Raw genomic sequence first — 21788 nt, 5'->3', positions numbered from 1 at the left:
GAGCCTGAAAAAATTCTGGAAACACAGTGACAGTTCACTTTAAAACACCTATGTTTGGTGATTAAAAAGTCACTGGAAACACAGCGACAGGTTGCTACAAAACACCCATGTTTGGTGGTTAAAAAGTCAGAAAAAAAACATAGTGATAAGCTGCCACAAAACACCCAGATTTGATGTCTGAAAAGCTTCCAGAAACACTGTGACAGGTTTCTACAAAACACTCATGTTTGGTGGTTAAAAAGTCGCTAGAAACACAGCGACAAGTCATGACGAAACACCCACATTTGGTGCCTAAAAAGGCACTGGAAAACACGGCGTCAAGTGGCCACAAAACACTTAATTTATGAAGATCGCCATGTCGTACCACCATGTTTCCACCGAAGACCAAACTTGACAAATGAAACACTGGCTCCAGATAGGGCCATTTGTGTTTTTGCCACTATAATTTGAAGCCCAAGTGCAATGAGCAGCAGCACCGGAGTTAAGGCCTTTGCACACTGAGTCATCTTTTTTTCTTGCCCAAAATTATTGCCATCTAAATACAACCATACATTGTCTCAAACATGTTTGCACACTGAATTCAAACCTTTTATCCGTCATTAACAGGCTCCATTTTCTGCGTTTCTGGCATCTGTCAGAACCCTTTAGAGAGTTGTTTGACCAAGAATCAGTGAAGAAAATGTGGCAGTGAGACACATCTGTGACAAGACAGAGGAATGGGTCACACAGTATCCTTTCATTACTCAAATAGCCTACTTTCAACAGGTCAGATAGCAATATTCAGGTGGATGATGATGATGAAGAGGAGGAGGATGTGGACCACACACAGACAGTGCAAGGTTTCTCTGCATAACTTATTTTTTGGATGTCAGATTAGATATCGGTGTGTACAGGCCTTTACACTGATTTGTAAGGTCAAATTGCTTTATTCAGTGTTTACCGGTTGACATCACCGGGCTGTTTTGGAAAGGAGGAGACCTCTGCAGATAAGTTGGCTTCTGGTGAGAACCTCCTGAACGTCTGGATCAGAAAAAGTTGAGCTCACATAAACTTGGGGTGAGCACACATTAGCATGTTGTGGGCAAGCTGCCTGTCTCTGAGATGCCGTCGAGATGCACTGATTTATATTAGTGAAACTGCTTTATTCAGTGTTTTTAACTATTGTCATTTATTATCAATTATTATAATAAATCTTGAACACTGTAGGAATTCCAACTTAGAGAAGTTTTAGCTGGTTGTAATCTGCAATTAACCGCTAGACCGCACCAAATCCCCCTAAATCGTACACACTTCACAGTTAAAGAGAAATACAATCAAATAATAAAATACGATGCAATTTTAAGTATAAATCCACCCGGCAGTACATTGAATAGTTCAAATTCATATCTGTATCTGCAAAATAATGACTATGGTCAAATTAATCTAGTGGAGTAAAAAGTATAATATTGGCTTCCAAACTACAGAAGAGTAGAAAGTATCAAGAAATGGAAATACTTATGTAAAATACAAGTACCTTAAAACTGCACTTAATTACTCAAGTAAAAGTAATTTCCACCACTGGCTCTCGTTGGTAAAGAGCATAAGTTTAGTATTGAAAACTGTGTGCTTTATCTTCTACATGTCTTATGATATAATGTTCCAGGTCAGTATCCTCCATCTTTGTAAATTGTTCCTCTCTGTGCATTTTTTGGGCAATACAGAACTTTGTCCTCTAATCCTTTCAAATATTTAAGTTTTCAGCTGCCTGACATACTGTAGGAGTGTTCTCTGAAAAATTGATATTGCTTTTATTCACTCCGTTGCACACTGTCACCCAACACTGCCTCCTACAAATAGGAACTATAACTTTTTTTCCCCAGCATGAGGAAAAGAAGTCTCATCTGCTGCTAGGCTTAAGCAGATGACAGTCTCCCGAGCGTATGCCAAGAATCCATGATACATCCTCGAGAGCGCTCACATAATACGCTGATACGAGAGAGAAGTTCCTGTACCAAACCTGGCATTTAATACTGTGTGAATTTCTGACTTCCTGCCTTGAATAAAACATGAAAATGATCCGCCATATAGGTGAGAATAAGAACACTTTAGTGAGTAACTTACATTTGATTTTCAGCATTTCATGAGTTTAAATCTTTCTAGTTATCTGCTGGATGGATTCAGCAATACATCAGGAGGGTAAAGTTGCACTCAGATCAAAATGTGTTGCAGAAAGTAGCTGTTGTGTTTCAAAATATACCCGAGCTGGTAGTGCATTATCAAAAGAAACTCCAATCAAAGCTGCAACTTTCGCACAAACAAGCTGCTGGAGATTTTGTGGGATTCCTCACATCTACAATGCTTTATTTTCTTGGCTGCATAAATTCTTATCTAAAGAAAATGAAAACAATATGGAAATTGAAGGAGATTTTTTGAGAATGTTTTTTTTTGGTTATTGTTGTGTTGGAAGAGTTTATAAAGCATGTCACTGAGAACCATGGGTCTCCCAGGTGCATTATTCTGCCTCTGTTTATGAGTAAAATCAAATTAGTCATCTCCTAATCCATCCAGAGAAGACTTTAGATCTGAATACTAACAGCAACACTGACAACGACAAGCTAGTAGCAACAGAAACAGGACAGCTAGTGACATTTGCAAAAGAAAACAAATGTTTTAATGACAGTGGTTTTACTTAAGTAGTGGAAGAATTACTCAGATCTTTTACTAAAGTAAAGGTTGAAATACCATGGACGTAAGAACTCCAATACAAGTAGAAGTACCAAATTCCAAATAATCCTTAAGCAAAGTTTTTATCTAATATTATTAAATATTCTCAGCAAAATGAAGTTGCTCCTGGCAGTCCTGCGATCAAGACTAAGGGTGAACAGTGATCATGCATTCACAGTTTACCCTTTTTAATTAGGTGCTCCCCTCTGATTTGGAAATGCCCCCACCTGTTGTTTAGTCACTTGTGTTGGTTTAAATAGAGGTCTGCTGCTGTTTGCTGCTTAGCAGCCATCTTGCCTCCTCTGATGATGAAGAATGTGTGACACAGTCAAAAGCTCCAATACAGCTACGACATTGCCTTTGTAGGGAGATGTTTTGTAAACTCCTGAACATGGAATACTTAAAGGGAAATTTCGGTTTATTTCAACCCGTCTCCTATCGTCCTAAATTTGTTTCAAGTGACTAGTGACATAAAAATAATAGTTAGCATGTTAGCCGTTAGCCTAGATACAGCCGGGGCGCATTAGTAGCGTCAGACTTGTTAAAACGTAAGTGAACAGGCATGCTTCAAGTGCAAAGTTAGTCCACTAAACAAGCTTTTTCTCCACAAAGACCGCCTCATATTGTTAGGATAAATGTCAGAGAACATATAGAAAACAACATGTAAACGTGTTGTCTTACCTTACCGGTGTTGTGTCCCTACTGGTTTCCAATTTAACTGGTTTCCTTACCGAACAGCTGCAGATGTGCTGCGCCTCCGTCAGCAGATTCGTCACAAATTCACAAACATACACAACATATTACTGGCGATTTTAAAGTCGCAGCCCACATCTACCACAGCGAATATGCTTCTGTAAGTGAGCACTACGTACCAGCGACATTAAAAAAAGAAAGGAAAGAAAACATGATATACACAAATTTGCTTCAAGCTGGACTCGATATCACGTCAACAAAAGACAATATAACACTAACTGCACGTCTACCTGTGTGAGCCACTGAGACGCACAGAATGCACGGCTTTCCTCAGGTATTAGTAAGTTACGTCAGCATCCAGGTAACATTTTGATTTGGGCTGACCTGAGACAACTGGTTACCCTCGGCTTGCCTTGAAAATATCCAAGCATATTTATCAGTGTTTCTTGTTCCTTCTCCACGAGTCTACAAACATATTCAGTGCCACATTACAGTCTGCACAACACTGCACACTATGACAAAGCCTGTCATGTTTAAAAAGTGACGATCTAACTCGGAAAATGCTCTCCAAATACGCTAAATAAGATGTAAATAAAAACCAAGCACTTATAGCCACTGGATCATTAGAGGTGAAAAGCAAGGACTGACATTTAGTTTTTTGTGTACTTGCACTTTTGAAAAACCTAATTTGAGTGTTACATCAGTATGTTTTAATTTAAGTAGGATATTATGCTTCGCTGCATTTTAAATGACTTCCGTGACCGAGTTAAAAAAATAAAATCATATATGTGTATATATATATACGTATATATATATATATATATATATATATATATATATATATATATATATATATACATATGATTTTATTTTTTATTTTTTATATCATATATATATATATATATATATATATATAAATAAAAGGAAAAAGAACAAGAAACACTGATAAATATGCTTGGATATTTTCAAGGCAAGCCGAGGGTAACCAGTTGTCTCAGGTCAGCCCAAATCAAAATGTTACCTGGATGCTGACGTAACTTACTAATACCCGAGGAAAGCCATGCATTCTGTGCGTCTCAGTGGCTCACACAGGTAGACGTGCAGTTAGCGTTATATTGTCTTTTGTTGACGTGATATCGAGTCCAGCTTGAAGCAAATTTGTGTATATCATGTTTTCTTTCCTTTCTTTTTTTAATGTCGCTGGTACGTAGTGCTCACTTACAGAAGCATATTCGCTGTGGTAGATGTGGGCTGCGACTTTAAAATCGCCAGTAATATGTTGTGTATGTTTGTGAATTTGTGACGAATCTGCTGACGGAGGCGCAGCACATCTGCAGCTGTTCGGTAAGGAAACCAGTTAAATTGGAAAACAGTAGGGACACAACACCGGTGTGCTGCCATGTTTGTTTACCATTTAGCTCTGCTTTCCAAAGAGCGGCTGAAATATCGCGAGAACAAGCAGCGATCTCATACTGTGCCTGAAATCCCTTTAAAGTTTGAGCCCTAAAACAGGAAATATATTTAAATATCCATCTTTCTTTGATCAATACACGGAACCTAAAAATAAGCTTTTGTACAAGCATGAAATTAGATCATAAGCTGCTAAAAACTTTTTGCAAATGCTGGAAAATAATAAATGTTTAATAAATGTTGAAATGAAAATCAGGGGGAAAATGGTCCACAGTTTGTCATGGATGCACTTGAAATAAAACCCTATTCTGTGGTCATTAAAGTAAAGAACCCATCATTAAGAGTGAATAGAGATGGCTGGCAGTGGCAGAGCAGTCCGTGATGAGTGTTCTGCCACCGCTGCCTGTGAGGAATAGAGGTGTTTTGCTGCAGCAAAGCCGGCTGCAATTGGTCCCTGGAGAGCGTTAATTACCTCCCTGACACTATATCAATAAATATTTGAGGAGAAAAGAGGTTCCTGAGGGTACACAGAGAAATCCTGCTTTCCACTGAGGTCACTCAACCATGAAATGCGGGACTTCAATAAATAACGCTGTAAAGAATAAGCTTTTTTATCTTTTAGTGGAGTCCATTTTGTTAAAAAAAAGAATAATTTGTGAGGTTATCTGTGTTTTTAAGCAGTAAATGTCAAGTACAACTAGATGCTTATGTTAAAGCTAAAAAAAGAACCACAATCAAACCACTTAAAATGAAGACTACTGGAGTCCTTACTGTTCAGATTCAGAGTGTTTGCTTTAATAGTTCACCAAAAACAGCTATCAGCCGTCGTTCGACCTGACACAAACAGGAAACTACAACAGGAACTTCATGGCATTTTTTTTTTTTTTTTTTACAAACACACAGGCACAGAAATGACAAGCCTCCTCTCCTGTCTTCTCCAGTTGTAACTCCTTATGTTTCTGTAAAAGTCTTGTACAGGGCAACTTTTGATTTGAAGAAAAAAACAATTATAACAGAAGACAGGAAGGAGATTCAGAGGTGCGATATTCTCTCAAATCACAGGAAAATGTCATGTGAAAAGGTTGAATTATGACGGGAACAGACCTTTATCCTGTTTAGAATACTCTGTCTTATCATTCGTGATCTTCTATTGGGAAATGTTTAATCTAACAGGGAAAAATATAAAAAGCCATGTAGCCAAAGGCCAAAGTGCATGTTCTTGGTTTTGCATGACAGCATTTTACAGTGTTTGATGGGATTTTACTGCCTCCAGATCAATAAGCTCATATATCAGCACTGTACGGACACTGTAAGGGTGAAAAAACAAGGTGCATTGCTTCTCTATCCACTACTGCTCAGTGAATATTGGGAGTTGGTTCATTAAGATAGGCAGTAGGTGGCGCTAGTTTTCCAGTCAGGTGCCACTGCAGAAGAGGGAGCAACAAGATGACAAAATTAAAGAGCGCCAGTCAAATAAAAAAAAAGACAATGGATGTATAACAACAGAGAGCACACTGGACAATGGAAATAGACAGTTCTGTGCTCTTGGAGAATTTCTGATGACAGCCCTGTGAGCATTTAAGTGTGTCATGCGCCAGCCAGAGATGACAAAGAGCGCTTGCAGCGGCCTGTGCAATGACAGTACATCATGACTGTGTGTTATTATTTGTTCACTTAATCTGTTTCCATTGCACTTATGTTTTGTTAGTTGGGTTTCCATCAAATTAAGCGCAAATTTTAACACATTCTTCAAAACATCTATGAAAAAAAAAGTGAATTTATGTACTTTACCATCCACTACTGTTATGTTAATATTTTGCTGGTTCACTGAGATAAGCAATAGGTGGTGCTAATTCTCCATTTAGATGCCACTAATGTTTTTGTGACATTTGGGGATTTTTTTTTTTTCAATTTTTGGTGTTTCCACTCCTTTTTTTAATGTGCAAATTGCTAACGCGCATAAAAACAGGTGGAATGCCACATTTCTGTTAATACACCAACTTTTCTTCCTATTCCCTCTACTACTTTTTTTTTTTGCAATATTTAGATTTTCTTTTTTCTTTTTTTAAATTTTGGTATTTCCATTCAACTTTATGCTGAAATTGAAAATGCACTTAAAAAAAAACCCGCACTGAACTGACTTGACTTGAGGGTCACCTCTGTGGAAAGAGGTTGCAGGAAAAAACTTGAACTTCTTAACAACAGCCTATACTGAGGCTTTGTGTTGAAAATCTCCTAGCAACCACACCTGGTGCGGTCTCATGTTGTGTATACACCAAGCATGATGCAAATTTTTGCGTCGCATTATTCCCATGAGTTTGAATGCCAGAATATTTTGTGTTGACTCACTTCATATGCGCCAATAACTAGTGTCATATGAACATGAAATCACTGAATTGATGAATACTTGTCTTCGGCATCATATGTCCCCAAAGGATCTAAATGCTGATTGGCTAATGCAGTGCAAATCACTGAAGTTCAGATTTTTCAACTCTTGCGAATGAGTGTATGACGTGAACTCGCGCTACTCGCTTTATTTGCTCTGCTTAATTCGCGTACTTTGTATCATTTGCATTGTGTCCATTGCACCCCCCAGAGGGAATTCACGTCTAATCGCGTCTTTACAGTACATTGACTCAACACGTAACTTAATCATGTGAAGTGTTTTATTCGCCCTCAGTGTAAACACAACATCAGAGGTCAGTTGATGAAAAAGAATGCGAAAAATACAAAAGATTGTTGTTGTGTGAGTAAATTCTGTCCCAGTTTCAGATTCAGCCAGGATCATTTCTGAATGCAACCAATCTTCTAGTGTGAAAATATGGTTAAAACAAGAGTGATTAGTTATGATGCTAATATTTGCTCAATCATGCTTTGTGCCAAAGTGAGAAAAATCCAGTCTAAAACTGTACAAAGCTGAGCAACTCCCCAAAAATGGCTGCACAGATGGAATATTAAACGGTCAAGTTCACCTAAATTACTTAAAAGCATATCTTTGCACGCACTTTCACACAAAGTGATGTCTAGTATGGGGTCCTTAACGTTCCGAAAGGAGATAGTTTTTATTTTGTAAGTTAATAATCTTGTCCCCACAAAACAATAACTTGTTCCCAAAAGATAATAACTTGTGAGCACAAGATAAAAGTTACTTCCTTGTGCGCAAAAGATAATAGGCCAACATGTTCCTACAAGATAATAACTTGTTCCAACAAGATAATTAGCTTGTGCGCACAAATAAAAAAAACACCTTTTGGGACTTTAGGGGCTTCGTAGATATGGCTGGTTTCAATTTGTCCAGACTTTGAGATATTGGAGTTTCAACACATTTCAAAAGCAACAGCTCGAAAACACTTTCAAAAAAGTGAGTCCCCATAGAAACCACAGTCAATTGTTTCTTGTTTCAATTAAATCTGTCTGGAGTTTTAAACAGAAATGGGGATGTCCTTCTGGAAAGAGAAGTTACTGTTGTCCATTGTGATGGAGGCAGATATCTCAAAATCTTAGCAGATAACAAATACTGTATGTTATGTATTGATGGGTGTAATGTCCCATTAGTAACAGTTAGGACTGTCTTGCAAGAATTTCAGGATAATTTTATTCTTCCTCCTTCTATTCTTTAATTCCCTCAACAGAAAAGTGAATTTCAGCAACACCATCAAGATGAAACATTTCTTAGTGCTACTTTCTAATATGGCATACATAAACAAATGGTTTTAGGAAATACTTATACATTGTTATTCATGCTTTATAGATCAGTAATAATAATTTAAGGACACTGTCTATTGAGTTCCTATATATGATAAAATACTGATTTATAAAGCATTGAGCCATAATAAAGCCATCATTCACAACATAAAAAGGCAGTATAAAGTATACCCTACTAATAAAACTGACATGTCACATAGCCTTCCCAAAGATATCCCCAAAAAAGATTTATGCACTTTTTGTTTTAACTAGGATTTCCTTTATCACAAAGTTATCTCGGGCGGAGCCAGAAAACCACTTCAATCTCAAGTGCTGAGAAATTAGCAAGTATTTCAGAGTCCGCAGAGCACAGAGTGCTCGGAGCTAAAAATATTTCAACTTTCAGCGAAGCAGCGCCGCACTTCAAAAGGACTTTCAGTGTAGTCTCATAGCAACAGCCGGAGCTGCAACCAGCACACATTTCCCAAATGAACCAGTTCAGCTGAACTTAACTCCCGTTTCTCACTGCAACTGTGAAACAAATAGTTGCCTTTTTGGTGCCTGAAATGCTTTCATAACAGAATATTCCTGTGCAGGAAGCATTAAGCTGCCAAATGGATGACGTTTATTTTGATTTCATCCATTTAAGTCTGATTTAAATGTCTTAGGTCTCCTTTCTCTTAAAGAGGAGAGAAATCTCAGACTTTGCTTCGGTGAAATGGGGTGGAATAATGTTTATATGGAATGCCAAATCAAAATGAATAAAAATCAAAGACAAATTCTGCTAAGATTAAAAACAACTTATTTTCTGTTAAATAAAATGCAAAGTGGTGAAGATATAATGATATGGGTAGTCAAAATAGATTTTAGAAAGCCCCAGGTTGAACAAAATATATATAGTTTTAGGGAAAGGTCACTTCTTCGACCTTCAGTGATTGGGTCATCCATAGTTTAGATGTGTTAGATACGTCTAGGAATTATTTTTAAGTGAACAAGTGGATATACGCATTTATACATAACACTGGTACAGTATATAATTCTTTATATACTAAATACCAAAAATACCAAACACTTTCTTTCCTTATGTTGTGTCACTGGTGTGTCATGCCATCTCTGAGTGCCCTGAAGTGTACTGAATAAGTTGTTTTTTTAGAGCAACACACACACACACACACACACACATACACACATACACACAGAGCTCCATAATCTCAAATCTTAATACAACCAAGTAAAACATATCAACAAAAAAAGGTTTCAGAAAAAAGACAAATTACAATCATTCTGTACATGACGAGGCTGCTGTACAAAAGAGTTCACCCTGTTTGTGTGCACTGTACACTCCATTGCTTTAACGATACAGTAAACAGACAAATTGCTCGCCTCAACATATAAAAGTGAAAAAAAGAGAAGCATCCATCTCTGCGGATGCGAGAGATATTCAAAAGCAGATAAATCGATACAGCCGTCATTAACTAGAACCCTGCAGCGCCCGCCCACTCCTGACCCGTTACTGACCCATTACACACACACACAAACACACACCATCGCACTGTTGAGCCCATGTCCACCAGTTTTCTAAGTTAAGGAACGTATTAAGATGAAGGGAGTCGATGGTGTGTGGGCTGCTGGTGAAGGCCTGATCAAAGCTGGAGAGTCCGTCTTTGGAGGACGATAGTGGTCTGCAGGTGAAGGTGAAACGTAGATGAGCAGTAAACAAATGGTGACACACTGAGCATCCATGGGAAAACACACAAATGGATGCATTGTAAAGAAAAACTTAAAACAAAAATGTTGCCTTGAATGTCCAATAGTCCATTACGTAAAAAAAAACTAACTATAGGCTTATGGGCTCTCTTGCCAAGAGTTAGATGAGATCAATACCACTCTCATGTACAGCAGAGGCAGGAGGCAGTTAGCTTTGATTATTTTAGCATAAGGCCTGGAAGCACAGGGAAACCGCTAGCCCTGCAAAAGTACATTTACTTCTGAAGCTCAAGAATTACTGAAACATTTTATCTCTTTAAAAAAAATCCTTAAAAATAACAAAATATACAAAATACAATATATTTATATAAACAATATACAAAAATGTTTAAAGGGAAATTTCGGTTTATTTCAACCCATCTCCTATTGTCCTAAATTTGTTTCAAGTGCCTTCCAGCAGCCATTCCTCCTCTGTCGTCCTCTACCTGTTGCGCCTCTCTCTCTCTCTCTCTCTCTCTCTCTCTCTCTCTCTCTCTCTCTTCCTCCGCTCTTCAATTTCACGAAGCTCTTCGTCAGTGTATTCTGGCTCAAATAAATAAGGGTGGCCATAAAACTCTGCAAAATTCCAAAATTCCTCCTCCACAAAGTCGAAGTCTGCCAAAAAGTCAGCCATTATTCTATAAATTTTTCATAAAATAAATGAATGAACTTTTCAGGCTACTGTCCGGTTCTGCCTTGCAGCTGCTGCGGCGTGTTCTCGTGAGATTTCGGCCGCGCTTTGGGAAGCAGAGGTAAACTGTAAACACACGGTAAGGTAAGACAACAACTCTGAAGACCACCTAAATGTGGAATGTTAGTATATAGGCTTTCTACATTGAGAGGCGATGGCCGCCCTTATTTATTTGAGCCAGAATACACTGACGAAGAGCTTCGTGAAACTGAAGAATGGAGGAGAGAGAGAGGCACAACAGGTGGAGGACGACAGAGGAGGAATGGCTGCTGGAAGGCTTTAGCTCTGGAGCTTGGTGGTGTAACGTTACCTGTGAATGCTGTACCCCAATGCCCACAGAAGAGGAATACCTCTGTTGCAAGGAATGGGACCGGTTGCAGCCTCAGCTAAATGGTAATCAACAAACATGGCAGCACACCGGTAAGGTAAGACAATACGTTTACATATCGTTTTCTATATGTTCTCTGACATTTATCCTAACGATATGAGGCGGTCTTTGTGGAGAAGAAGCTTGTTTAGTGGACTAACTTTGCACTTGAAAGGATGCCCGGTCAATTACGTTTTAACAGGTCTGACGCTACAGCTGTATCTAGGCTAACGGCTAACATGCTAACTATTATTTCTATGTCACTAGTGACTTGGAACAAATTTAGAATGATAGGAGACGGGTTGAAATAAACCGAAATTTCCCTTTAAACTGTGGTTACATCCTGTAGGCTAACTAAGGGCCTGTGTCCAAAGAGCGTTTTTTTTTTTCTCAGCACTGCCGTCTTTTTTCAGTTGTCCTCTTTTTTATGCAACCGCCCCTGTGCTCTGAGTTGCCACTTCTTTAGCTATGCTGAGGTCTATAGTCACAACAAAGACAAAAAGGCTCATTATTTTGGGAATGGACTGGCCTGCGGACACTGGATGTTGCTGGTGAGTGTTGTGCTTTCCAGTTCCCTTTGTAGGCTTGTTTTTAACTGTGTGGTCGAGCCTCTGTTAATGTAGCGCTGTGTTAGCTACCGAGCTAACATTGGTGTCAAGATTGTTGTCACAGAAACATACCCATACACAGTGTGTCATTTTAAAAAAGCACTGGGAGCAGGAATTTATGAGGCGCTGGGATGAAGCACTCCCCAGTACCCTGCCAACAATTTTCTGCTGAGGAAAAATGCTATGTGGACACAGGCCCTAACTCACGTAGCATGTAGCTCCCCATAAAACTGCAGGGAAACAGCTAGCCTAGCTCTCTTCAATGTTCAAAAACACACAAGCACCGCTAAAAGCTCAAAAATTACTGGAACATGTTTTATCCTGTTTGTTTAAACTGTACAAAAATATTAGGGTGCTGTTACACCTAGAGTTCGCTTGCTTTGGTCCGAATCAGGGACTAATTTAATCACAAAGTTGCATAATTTTCTAGAGTTGGTTTGTGTTCTCACGGCAGCATTTACAAGCAGACCATATCTGCCTTGTGTGAGAAAGCTGCTCTTGATTGGTCAGAATTTCTGTGCGGGAAAAATACAGGAAGTAAAGTAAGCGTTGAAGAAGATTACACTTGCAAAATAATGCAACACTTTCTAATGTCACAATGGAGGGACAACTACGCAGGTTGATTTTAGCGCTGGTCATCGTGGACTGTATTGCTGTCATTGTTCATTTTAGTCAAACCATACAGTTTGAAAATGAGGCACGGCCCCAACTAGAAAACAATATTTTGATGCATTGGATGTGCTGAATGTGCATATTAAGGCAGCACAGGAGGAGACGCACATTAATAATCCTCCAGGACTGTAACATGCTCATGCTGTTTAACCCAAACAAAGCGTTATGTGTGTGCAGTTGGTTCGGATCGAGGTTGGAACACATTCTCACCACAAACGAACCGCACTAGAGTTCAGTTGTGACAGGACCAAGACCACCTCTTCAAGAAGGTCTTGGTCTGGTTGTTTTGGCGCGCACCCAAGCGTGATTGCTGTGTTCATACCTGTCCAAATGAACCTCAGCTAGGGGGTAAATGAACTTAAGTTCAATTGACCTTTGTACAAATTAAACAAACAAGATTTAACATGTTACTGTAACTGTTTTGATTTAGAGGTTCAAATTAAGTGTAAGATTTTAAACATAGGAGAACGCCAGGCTAGCTGTCTGTCCCTGTTTCCATCTTACACTTGGCTAGGCTAACTGCATCCTGGCCCTGGAGCTGCACATAACACAAAGACATGAGATTGGTATTGATCTTTTTATAGCTTACTTTAAGACAGAATTCAAATAAACTTCTTTCCCCAAATATGAATCAATGTCTTTAAAAAGAAAAAAAAAGTTCTATTCATAGTATTTTGAGCAATTTCTTTGTTTATCGCATAGCCTGCATATTTTTGGCAACAAGCATCCTAAAAGAGGGCTGTACAACATTTTCCCACCATTTTCAATATAGGATGGCAACTAGTGATTATTTTATTTACCAATTAATCAATTATTTCTTTAATCATTCTTTTTGTAAAGGATTTTTTTTTCTGAAAAAGCTACCATCGAATTTAGCTGGCAAATAGTCCCAAGAACCCAATGCTATAGAATTTACAATGATATAAACAGAAAAAATCCTTCAAAACAAGCTGAATACAATAAATCTTTGTCTTTTTTTTTGCTTGAAAAATGTGAAACAGTAATTTATTAACCAACCAATCTCTCCATGCCTGACCATTTCAGCACTAACTGAAACTGAAGACTGAATAGAGCAACTCTCTACTACCCATGTATTTGGTTTGGGCTTGTAACAAGATGGCATGAATTAAGAATAAAATCTATGTTTTGTCCTTTGTTGACAACAATCCCTTTACTAACTACATTGAGCCATCACAGCAACAGTTTGTTCTGAGCAGGAACAGGTTGTATGAAAGGGAAAAAAAGAAAAGCTGTCTTGATTTTGAGTTTCCCAGATGATTCAGATGGGGCCAGACGTGGATCCTGCACAATTAATTCCTGCAGCATCAGAGAACGGAGAGCAGCCAAGTCCTAACTCTTTGTACTGCAGCACCAGCTGGAGACACCGCACTTGGAACCTACACTCAGCTAAACAACACTATGATAACTGATGTACTTCTACAAACCACAGACAAACGGGCAACCCAACGGCTCTGAGTAAGAGTGAGTGTCAGATCGGCCCCTCGCCAAAAGCATATCAGCTGGCCAAAAACAAATCAGCTGGCCAAAAACATTTCTGGAGTAACTCCCAAAGTGGTCTTTCAGAGAAAATGGAAGGACAGGAAAGGACGGGATTTTAAGGGCCAGCAAGAGGAAATTAAAGGTTTGTATCTATATTTCCATTTTAATTTCAATCTCCCAAATAAAAAAAGGGACACAATGGCAGACAGTTTGTGGATCTCCTCCCTGCCCTCCTCTTCTTCACCTGTTTCTCCCTACATTGCTCTGTAGTTTCCTTGGATGCCCATGATGTGAGTTTAGTCCCCTCTCCTCAGCAGAGTCCCGCCCTGAGGAGAGGCAGAACTGGTGGGGGAATCCAGGGGGGGTCCGCAGCAGTCCGAGCAGCCTCCCCCCACCCTCAGCCGCAGGAGATGACAGTGAAGCGTTTGGAGATGCAGGACATGTTGTGCAGCACGATGCCCAGGAGGAAGAGCAGCACGCAAGCCACCAGGATCACCGTGCACACACCGGACCATGTAGAGCCCTTTCCTCCTCCTCCCACTGGGCCAGTAACTCTTCTCTCGCCCTCCCCTCCCTCCAGCCCAACACCCACACCCTCCAGACCCATAGCCAGGCCCAGAGGCTGCTGCTCGGGCACGGTCACCACTGTCACCCCCTTCTGCTGGCTGCCCGGCAGGAAACGACATCCCAGCTCCCCCGGCAGGCCCAGCGCCCGCTCCTTGGCAACAGGCAGTGGCAGCATGTAGCAGCCGTTGCTGGGGAGGCGGATGAAGACAGGCGTGTGCTCAGAGGCGTGAGGGATGGCGATGACAGTGATGATGTCCGGATCGTCCGGGAGCTGGGAGACAGACAGGCCCGGCGGGAGCTTGGTGACACCACGGCACCATGGACAACGAATCTCCTTTTGGCTGCTGCGCATCTGGGTCAAACACACTGAGCAGCACGTGTGTCGGCAGTCCAGGAGTTTGGGCCGCCGGCGAGGGCTGTAGTAGTTGAAGCAGATCTGGCACTCCAGAATGGAATCTTGGGAAAGAGTCTCCATTTCGTTAAGATGGGCCGGTAGTCCCTTATTATATTCACTGGCAGATAACAGCTATTGCTTTTGGACGAGGTAAGCCAAACAGGTCTGGTAGAAAGGTCGCACAAATCCAAGTTAAGAAAGCACAACGTCCACCACCATCCACGACTTCACAGTGATGTCACAGCTCTTTGGTGGCAACACGGTCATCCATCTGCAACAGAAGAGAAGAGAAACCAGTGATGAGACACTGAGGACAGCAACTATGAAAGAAAAAGCAAGTACTTTTGGTACTTAAATATGCTAGAAAAGGCAACAAAAACTGCCTGTGGAAATTCGGTTTTCTTACTTCAACAAGAAGTAGATGGTGTTATTGTTAGGGCTTAAGTTTAGGACTTCTAAGTCGAAGATTAAAATCATCAGTGAGAGACCCCTCAGTCAACTGAGATTCTTCAAGTCGTACATTCAGTCGTTCAGTCGTCATTTTTAGTTTTTTTTTTTTTTTTGGTCAACGTGCAATGCACTTTTGGGGATGTATCGGTCCCCAGATTTAGCTGCTAAGCCCATCAATTTCAGCTACGGTCCCAGACCCAGGCCCAAGGTGAGCCTGAACAAGATGTAGGCAGTTGCCTAGAAGAAGAGAGACTTGCCCTGTTGTGCTCTGAGACAATGTTATCTTCTGTCTTGTGCTACGAAGTGGTGAATTTACAGCTCACATTGACCTAATACTTTACAGTCTCTGGCTTCTGTCGGCAAAAAATGTTACCCAATCCGTCTTTACTGTAGCACGCATTAGCTTGGAGGGCTAACTTGGCTTGTTTACTATATTACATGAACATCACTGTCACACTGAACGTCCCACCAACACACACATACATTATGCGGGCGTATTAGTCAGGACTAACATGCATAGCGCACTTTTGAGTCAAAACTTTTTTATTTACTGCAACTGACTTCTGGAACTAAATATCAGTTAATGTATCACTTTCACTGGTTCCATATTATGGGTATCAGTATAGGCCCCATGAAACATCACAAAAATCATCACAGTGTGTTTGCTCTCTGCACTTATCTACATTATTTCTTTCCAACCCTACAATCATAATCCTCACCACTACTCTATATGCATAACCTTAATCCACCAACCCAGAGCCACATTTCCTGTTTTATCCTTATAAACCAACCCCCCAAAAACTGTCCTCACTCTGACGGTGTAAAACTCAAACTCTGACAGCCAAAAAAAAAAAAAAAAAACAAGTACAGAAACACTCTCCAAAGAAAAATGCTTGCTCAAACTAAAAGCAGTCCAAGTATTTTTCACTCAAAATAGTTGGGGTTTTAAAAATATATATTACAATCGTATTTGCACACCAACTCCTAAACATTCATCTGTCATTGAAGTTTCGAAACAGGTTTGAATTTCTGTGTGTTTTTCTATCAAAAGCCTTTTTTGACCAAAAAGCAGTGAAGTGACGTACGCATACATCCACAACAAGGGAGAGGGACGGGGTGCATAGTATCGTTTAATAACTCAAGATAGCAGGTCAGCTAGTTAATCAGGTGGAAAATGATGACAAAGAGGAGGATGAGGACAGCAAACACAGAGAGAGCGACAGTGTGGAGACAGAGAGGAAGGACAGCTCATTCCCTTCAGGTAGCTGTGGTGCCAAATGCAACAAATAGAATAATTAAACGCATCATACAAAACTAGAATAACCGCCTCACAGTTGTATGCCTAAGCACCAGTCAAGGTGCAGTTAGTTTACATCCATGTCTGTAAAACCAAGGGTGCTCCACACACATCTTCCCAAGGAAGAGCTATACAACCAGCAGTTCCAAGATTAGAGTTGCCAAATGTAACCTCTACTGTTGCTGAGTTATGATGCTGAATAATTGCCAGAAAAGTGTTTATTCAGAACATTGTGATGACCTTTTGGATATAAAATGTCATCACTATATTGTTAGATCCTTTTAGACATTTTTTGTGAATTTTTTTGTCATATTTAGCATGCATGAATTCTTGAGTTCTGGTCAAAAACATGTTTTGTGAAGTCACAGTGACCTCGACCTTTGACAATTACCTACTAAACTGTTATCACCTCATTGCTGAGTCCAAGTGGATGTTTGTGCCAAATTTGTGGAAATTTCCTCAAGGTGTTCCTGAGATATCTCTTTTCCAAAGTGAGATGGACGCAAGATCACAGTGACCTTGACCTTTAACCACCAAATTCTAATCAACTAAATAGTCTGTGTGGAGACTTGTGCCAAATTTGAAGAAATCCCATCAAGGGTTTTTTGAAATATTGCAGTCACGAGAATGGGATGGATGGACAGACATACTTCAGTTCAAAACAGCTGCTAAAAAGCTTCCTCCCAGCATTTGAAAATATCAAGCCAACAATGAGCAGAATGCATGGTTTGTATTTAAAGAGCAAGCACTGCAGTTGTTTAACACTTGTAAATGATGCTGAACATTTTTACAGACTACTGAACTCACAGCACGGAGTTAAGGTACAGACCTGACTGAGGGGGTGCAGCTGTCAAACAATGCATCACAAACGGCAGACTTGATATCATGTACAGCAGACATTGTACATATCAGCTGGCTGCTGGCTTCAGTAAGGGCGAGTTCATGAGACCCTTGGCCTCAGTATCTGTGTTAAGTATGGCTAATTCTTTTAACTGTCTCCTTCAGGCCACAGACTCCACAAACAATTTCTTCCTCCTCCTCCTCCTCCTCTTGCATAATCATGTCTACCGTGTTAATCCATGCGGAAGCCGTGATAGTTTTCTTTTACAGATGATTAAACCCTGTCAAAATAGCACCAAGGAAACAATGAATACCAAACAGGCCCTGCCGACTTTTCCTTTTATTTTTTGTCCAAATTGTCAAGTGTGAAAACTGCTGAGGAGGGAAGATGACTAGATTTTTCTCTCTTTCTCTTTGCTGCCATCTCAACAGAGCCGGTGTCCCTCCGGGCACGACTGTGGGTAGACAGCAAGAGTGAAGAGTGAGACAGATGGAGGGCGAGAGATGGAGAGAAAAGTGGTGCTAGAAACAGAAAAAGGTGACCACTGATTGCCCCGCAACACCGTACATCTCAGTCCTTTATCAAAAACAAGATCTCAGGCAATTAAACTTGTCATGGCGCCCTGTGGGGACACAGACGTGGCAATGACAGATAAGAGTGTACTCACACCAGGCATGCTTGGAGCCATTTATTCAGTCTGGAGTCCTTTAGTTTGGTTCATTTGGACAAGACAGAATGATCACATTCGACCTTGGACGGTGGTAAATAACTGCAACAAGACAAGGATTTGATAGCATTTTTTTGGAACTGAAATCCCACATAGAATCGGCTTATCAAAACCTGAATCCTTTTGAGAGTTTTTCATTGATTTATCCATCAATATCTAGGGCCAGGGCGTTATTGCAGTAGACTAAACAAGGTAGCCAAGATGCCCTTGTCTGTAGACGTGTCCTTCAGCTCTCCCTGCAGATCCTCAGGCACTGCCAGGCCGTGTAATGTAAAATCCCTCCAGTGTGTAAGGGGTCTGCCCTGGGGTTTTCTCCAAGTTATCCTGACCAAAATACATCCTTAGTAGGCGTCTAAACTATTTCGAAGCCACCATTATTTGTATTTAGGTTTAGCTCTAAGGATGCACCTATCTGACCCTCTGGATACCAGATACCTTCTTCAGTGGGTCTAGTTCTGTCAGGTGTGATCAATCATAAAAATACAGTTTGGTAAGTTTGGATTCACTGTTTCTGCTATCAGTTAAAACATCCACCAAGTCAGGATGAGCTGCCAGGCCAGTTTTAGAACTTAGATTTATGTAAAAATGATCCCAATGAGTTCCAAGAAGTTTGGTAGAGAGATTTCGAATTTTGGAAGAAAAGACAGCATTAGTATTGAGTCTGTAATTGGTATTCCTGAGTTAGTATCTGTATCGAGACAGAAAACAGATGACTGTAGCAGACTCTAAGTCTGGTAGGGTTTCAATTATCTTAAAAAGGAACACAATGAGCAAAAATAGTTTTTCTGTTGAGAGTTGGATCTTTCGTTACATACATCTCCTCAATATTACATGATCACATTAATCAGCCCCTCCAGGATGTTGTGATGTTGAAATTGCAAGTAAAAGAGCAAATTCAACCAATCCCCTTGAATTCTGTGCAACATCGCAATTTTGTTCAACCACATCAGCTTTTATGCCAATCTGACCAATCACAGCACTCCCCCACATGACATCACTGAACTCACTTCCTCGTTTTTGGTCATGAAGATACAGACGTGCAACACAAACCACTTACATTTGCTAACAAAAATTACTGCTGAAGACCGCACAAGGAAAGTCCCTGACATTCTGCACAAAAGCAAGGGTAAGCTGTTACACTGCATCCAACATTGTGGTCCACACAAATGAGAGTTATCGACCAACAAACTTTTTTACAGCAAAACAGACCCAGAAGAATGGCTGAAACGTGTTGACAACAGGCAAATTACCACAACAAAAACTGTTGCATCTAGATCTATTGCACATGCTGGAAGAATGAAGGCGAGGTTAATGGGAACGTTAATGTAGTGTAACTCACAAAGTCAAAACAGTGAGTTTCTATTCACACTGGAACAAAATGCCTTTGATTTTTTAACGAATTATACACAAAAAAATCAAACTATTTTTGCAAATTTCACTTCATTTCAATTTTCACCCCACCTAAAAACATTGTGCATCACAGTATTTTAGAAAAGCTGCCATGTAGCAGCCATTTTAGGCTGCATCAATCCCAAGAAGTCCTGAAGGAAGTGATTAACATTAACACTAGTCCATACTCATTGGTAGCTTTGTCACCTTCTACCTATGCCAATCCTCAATGCCTATGTGCAGTTTCACATAGATTGACCACGTCAGTGAGTGGAAAAAATGTGGGACAGATAGAATGACTGACTGATAGAATGACACACTGACAGTTTCCGTGGTTATGTACAGCATACCATACCATGACTTAGTCATACCAAACATTAGAAAAAAACAACAACATTGGGCCACAGGGGGAGCCACAGCATTGGTCGCATTTTAGCCATTTTTAAGCATTTTTCTGTTGTTATAGCGCCACCCAGTTGCCAATTAGAGTTAAACTTTAGATATTGGTCCCTAGGTTATGTTCACCGAGTTTCATGCAGATCGGTCAAACTTCCTAGGAAGAGATCGATTTTAAGTGTTTTTCAAAAAATTCAAAATGGCAGAAAATCTGTATCACCAGAATCTATGTTCTTGAGGCAAATTTGTTCCTCATGAGGAGAGGCATCTCTGTGCAAAGTTTCATGTCTCTACGACATACGGGGCATGAGATATGCCCATTCAAAGTTTGCAATTTCAATCAGCTGCTATATAACTGTGCCAAATTTCACATGGATTGACCAAGTCAGTCAGGAGAAAAATGTGGAACAGAGACACAGACAGACACACCCACAGACAGAGTTTTCGTCATTATATAGTAAGATGACTAACATCCCATGAGTTTTAGCAGTACATGAAAGTGGACAGTGGGTGGCATAACCTTAAAGAACTACAATGCTAAACTTAAAAGATCAGCATTCAAGAAGCTTTGTCTCATTGTTTAGCTAAGCAGGTACCTGAATGTTTTGGGCATAGCTTAACAAATACAGATTCTTCCAAAATTAAACTGGAAGCTTATTCTAAACCAAAACAAGAAGCCTCATCAAGGTAAAATGCTGTGTCCAGTTAGCAGTAATACTACTACAAGTGACCTAAGAATGCAAAGAGTTTTATGGGACTGCTGTTCAAACATGTTGGAAACAGATTCCTCAGTGAAGAAAACCAGATATTCTCACACCCTACAATGCTTCAGTACAGTGAGAAGTCAAGTGAATCCTCATTAGGTTGACCTGTCTGTAGGGTTTGACAGACTATCTGGTTGTTAGCATCATCCGCTTCAGTCTCATGTACATCTCCTTTCTTTGCCCTCTCCCTCTGCAGCCAGGGTCCGGAGTCCAGACCCTCCCAGCCTCTCCTGCCTCCTCACTCTGCACTCCCCTGCTGACCTAGTTTCTCCACACCGTCACCGAGTCAAAGTCGAGGAAATAAAAAAGTGCAGAGAAATCCTGGCAGTTTTATGGAGAAGTGAAAAGAGGAATACGAGCACACAGGAGAGGGAAGCAGAATGAGAGAGCTGCCCTTGAGGGGGCGAGACAGCCCAGGGTATTACTGAATCCTTTTCCCAAAGATAAGGATTAGCTTTGATCTGACATAAATGCTTTGTGGCTCAATATTCCCATACACCCAGTCACTCTCTCTCTTGCCTTCCCTTTTCCCTCTTCCCTTCTGACTGAAAAGCTTTTCCTCCTCTGCTTTACATCAATTCTTCATACTTTTCATCGGGTAGTTTCTTTCCCTTTTCCCCGCATTCAACCTTTCCTTTCCGCAACTACCTTTTCACATATTTTCTGCATGTCAAGGACTAGAATAAAGCTGCACAATAAATACATAAACAAAATCACAAGAGGCAGCATTTCCGACAAGTTAATTTTGTTTAAATATAATTTAAATTTAAAAAAAAAACCTAATTATTGTTTTTACACAAAATGAGCAGCAGTTACCAAACCAGAACTTCTTTCAATACCTATAATGCCAACATTGTGACGTGTAGCATAGCCATAATTTTGAACATTT

The 21788-nt window shown here is 40.2% G+C and overlaps 1 protein-coding gene across 2 annotated transcripts in view; it reads right to left on the bottom strand.

Annotated features, from left to right (window-relative positions):
* Nucleotides 1–10758: 10758 nt before the first annotated feature.
* rnf152 (ring finger protein 152) overlaps nt 10759–21788 on the bottom strand; it is an 82835-nt gene continuing 71805 nt past the window's right edge. For both annotated transcript variants that reach the window (XM_049565413.1, XM_049565414.1), the window contains exon 2: nt 10759–15306. In XM_049565413.1, coding sequence (XP_049421370.1) covers nt 14472–15116 — 645 coding nt within the window. In that variant the 5' untranslated portion in view covers nt 15117–15306 and the 3' untranslated portion in view covers nt 10759–14471. The remainder of the gene's footprint in view (nt 15307–21788) is intronic.

The sequence above is a fragment of the Epinephelus fuscoguttatus genome, linkage group LG21 (genome assembly GCF_011397635.1).
Source record: "Epinephelus fuscoguttatus linkage group LG21, E.fuscoguttatus.final_Chr_v1".
NCBI classification, from domain to species: Eukaryota; Metazoa; Chordata; class Actinopteri; order Perciformes; family Serranidae; genus Epinephelus; species Epinephelus fuscoguttatus.
Note: the sequence above shows the minus strand (reverse complement) of the source record. Positions and strands in the feature narration are given on the sequence as shown.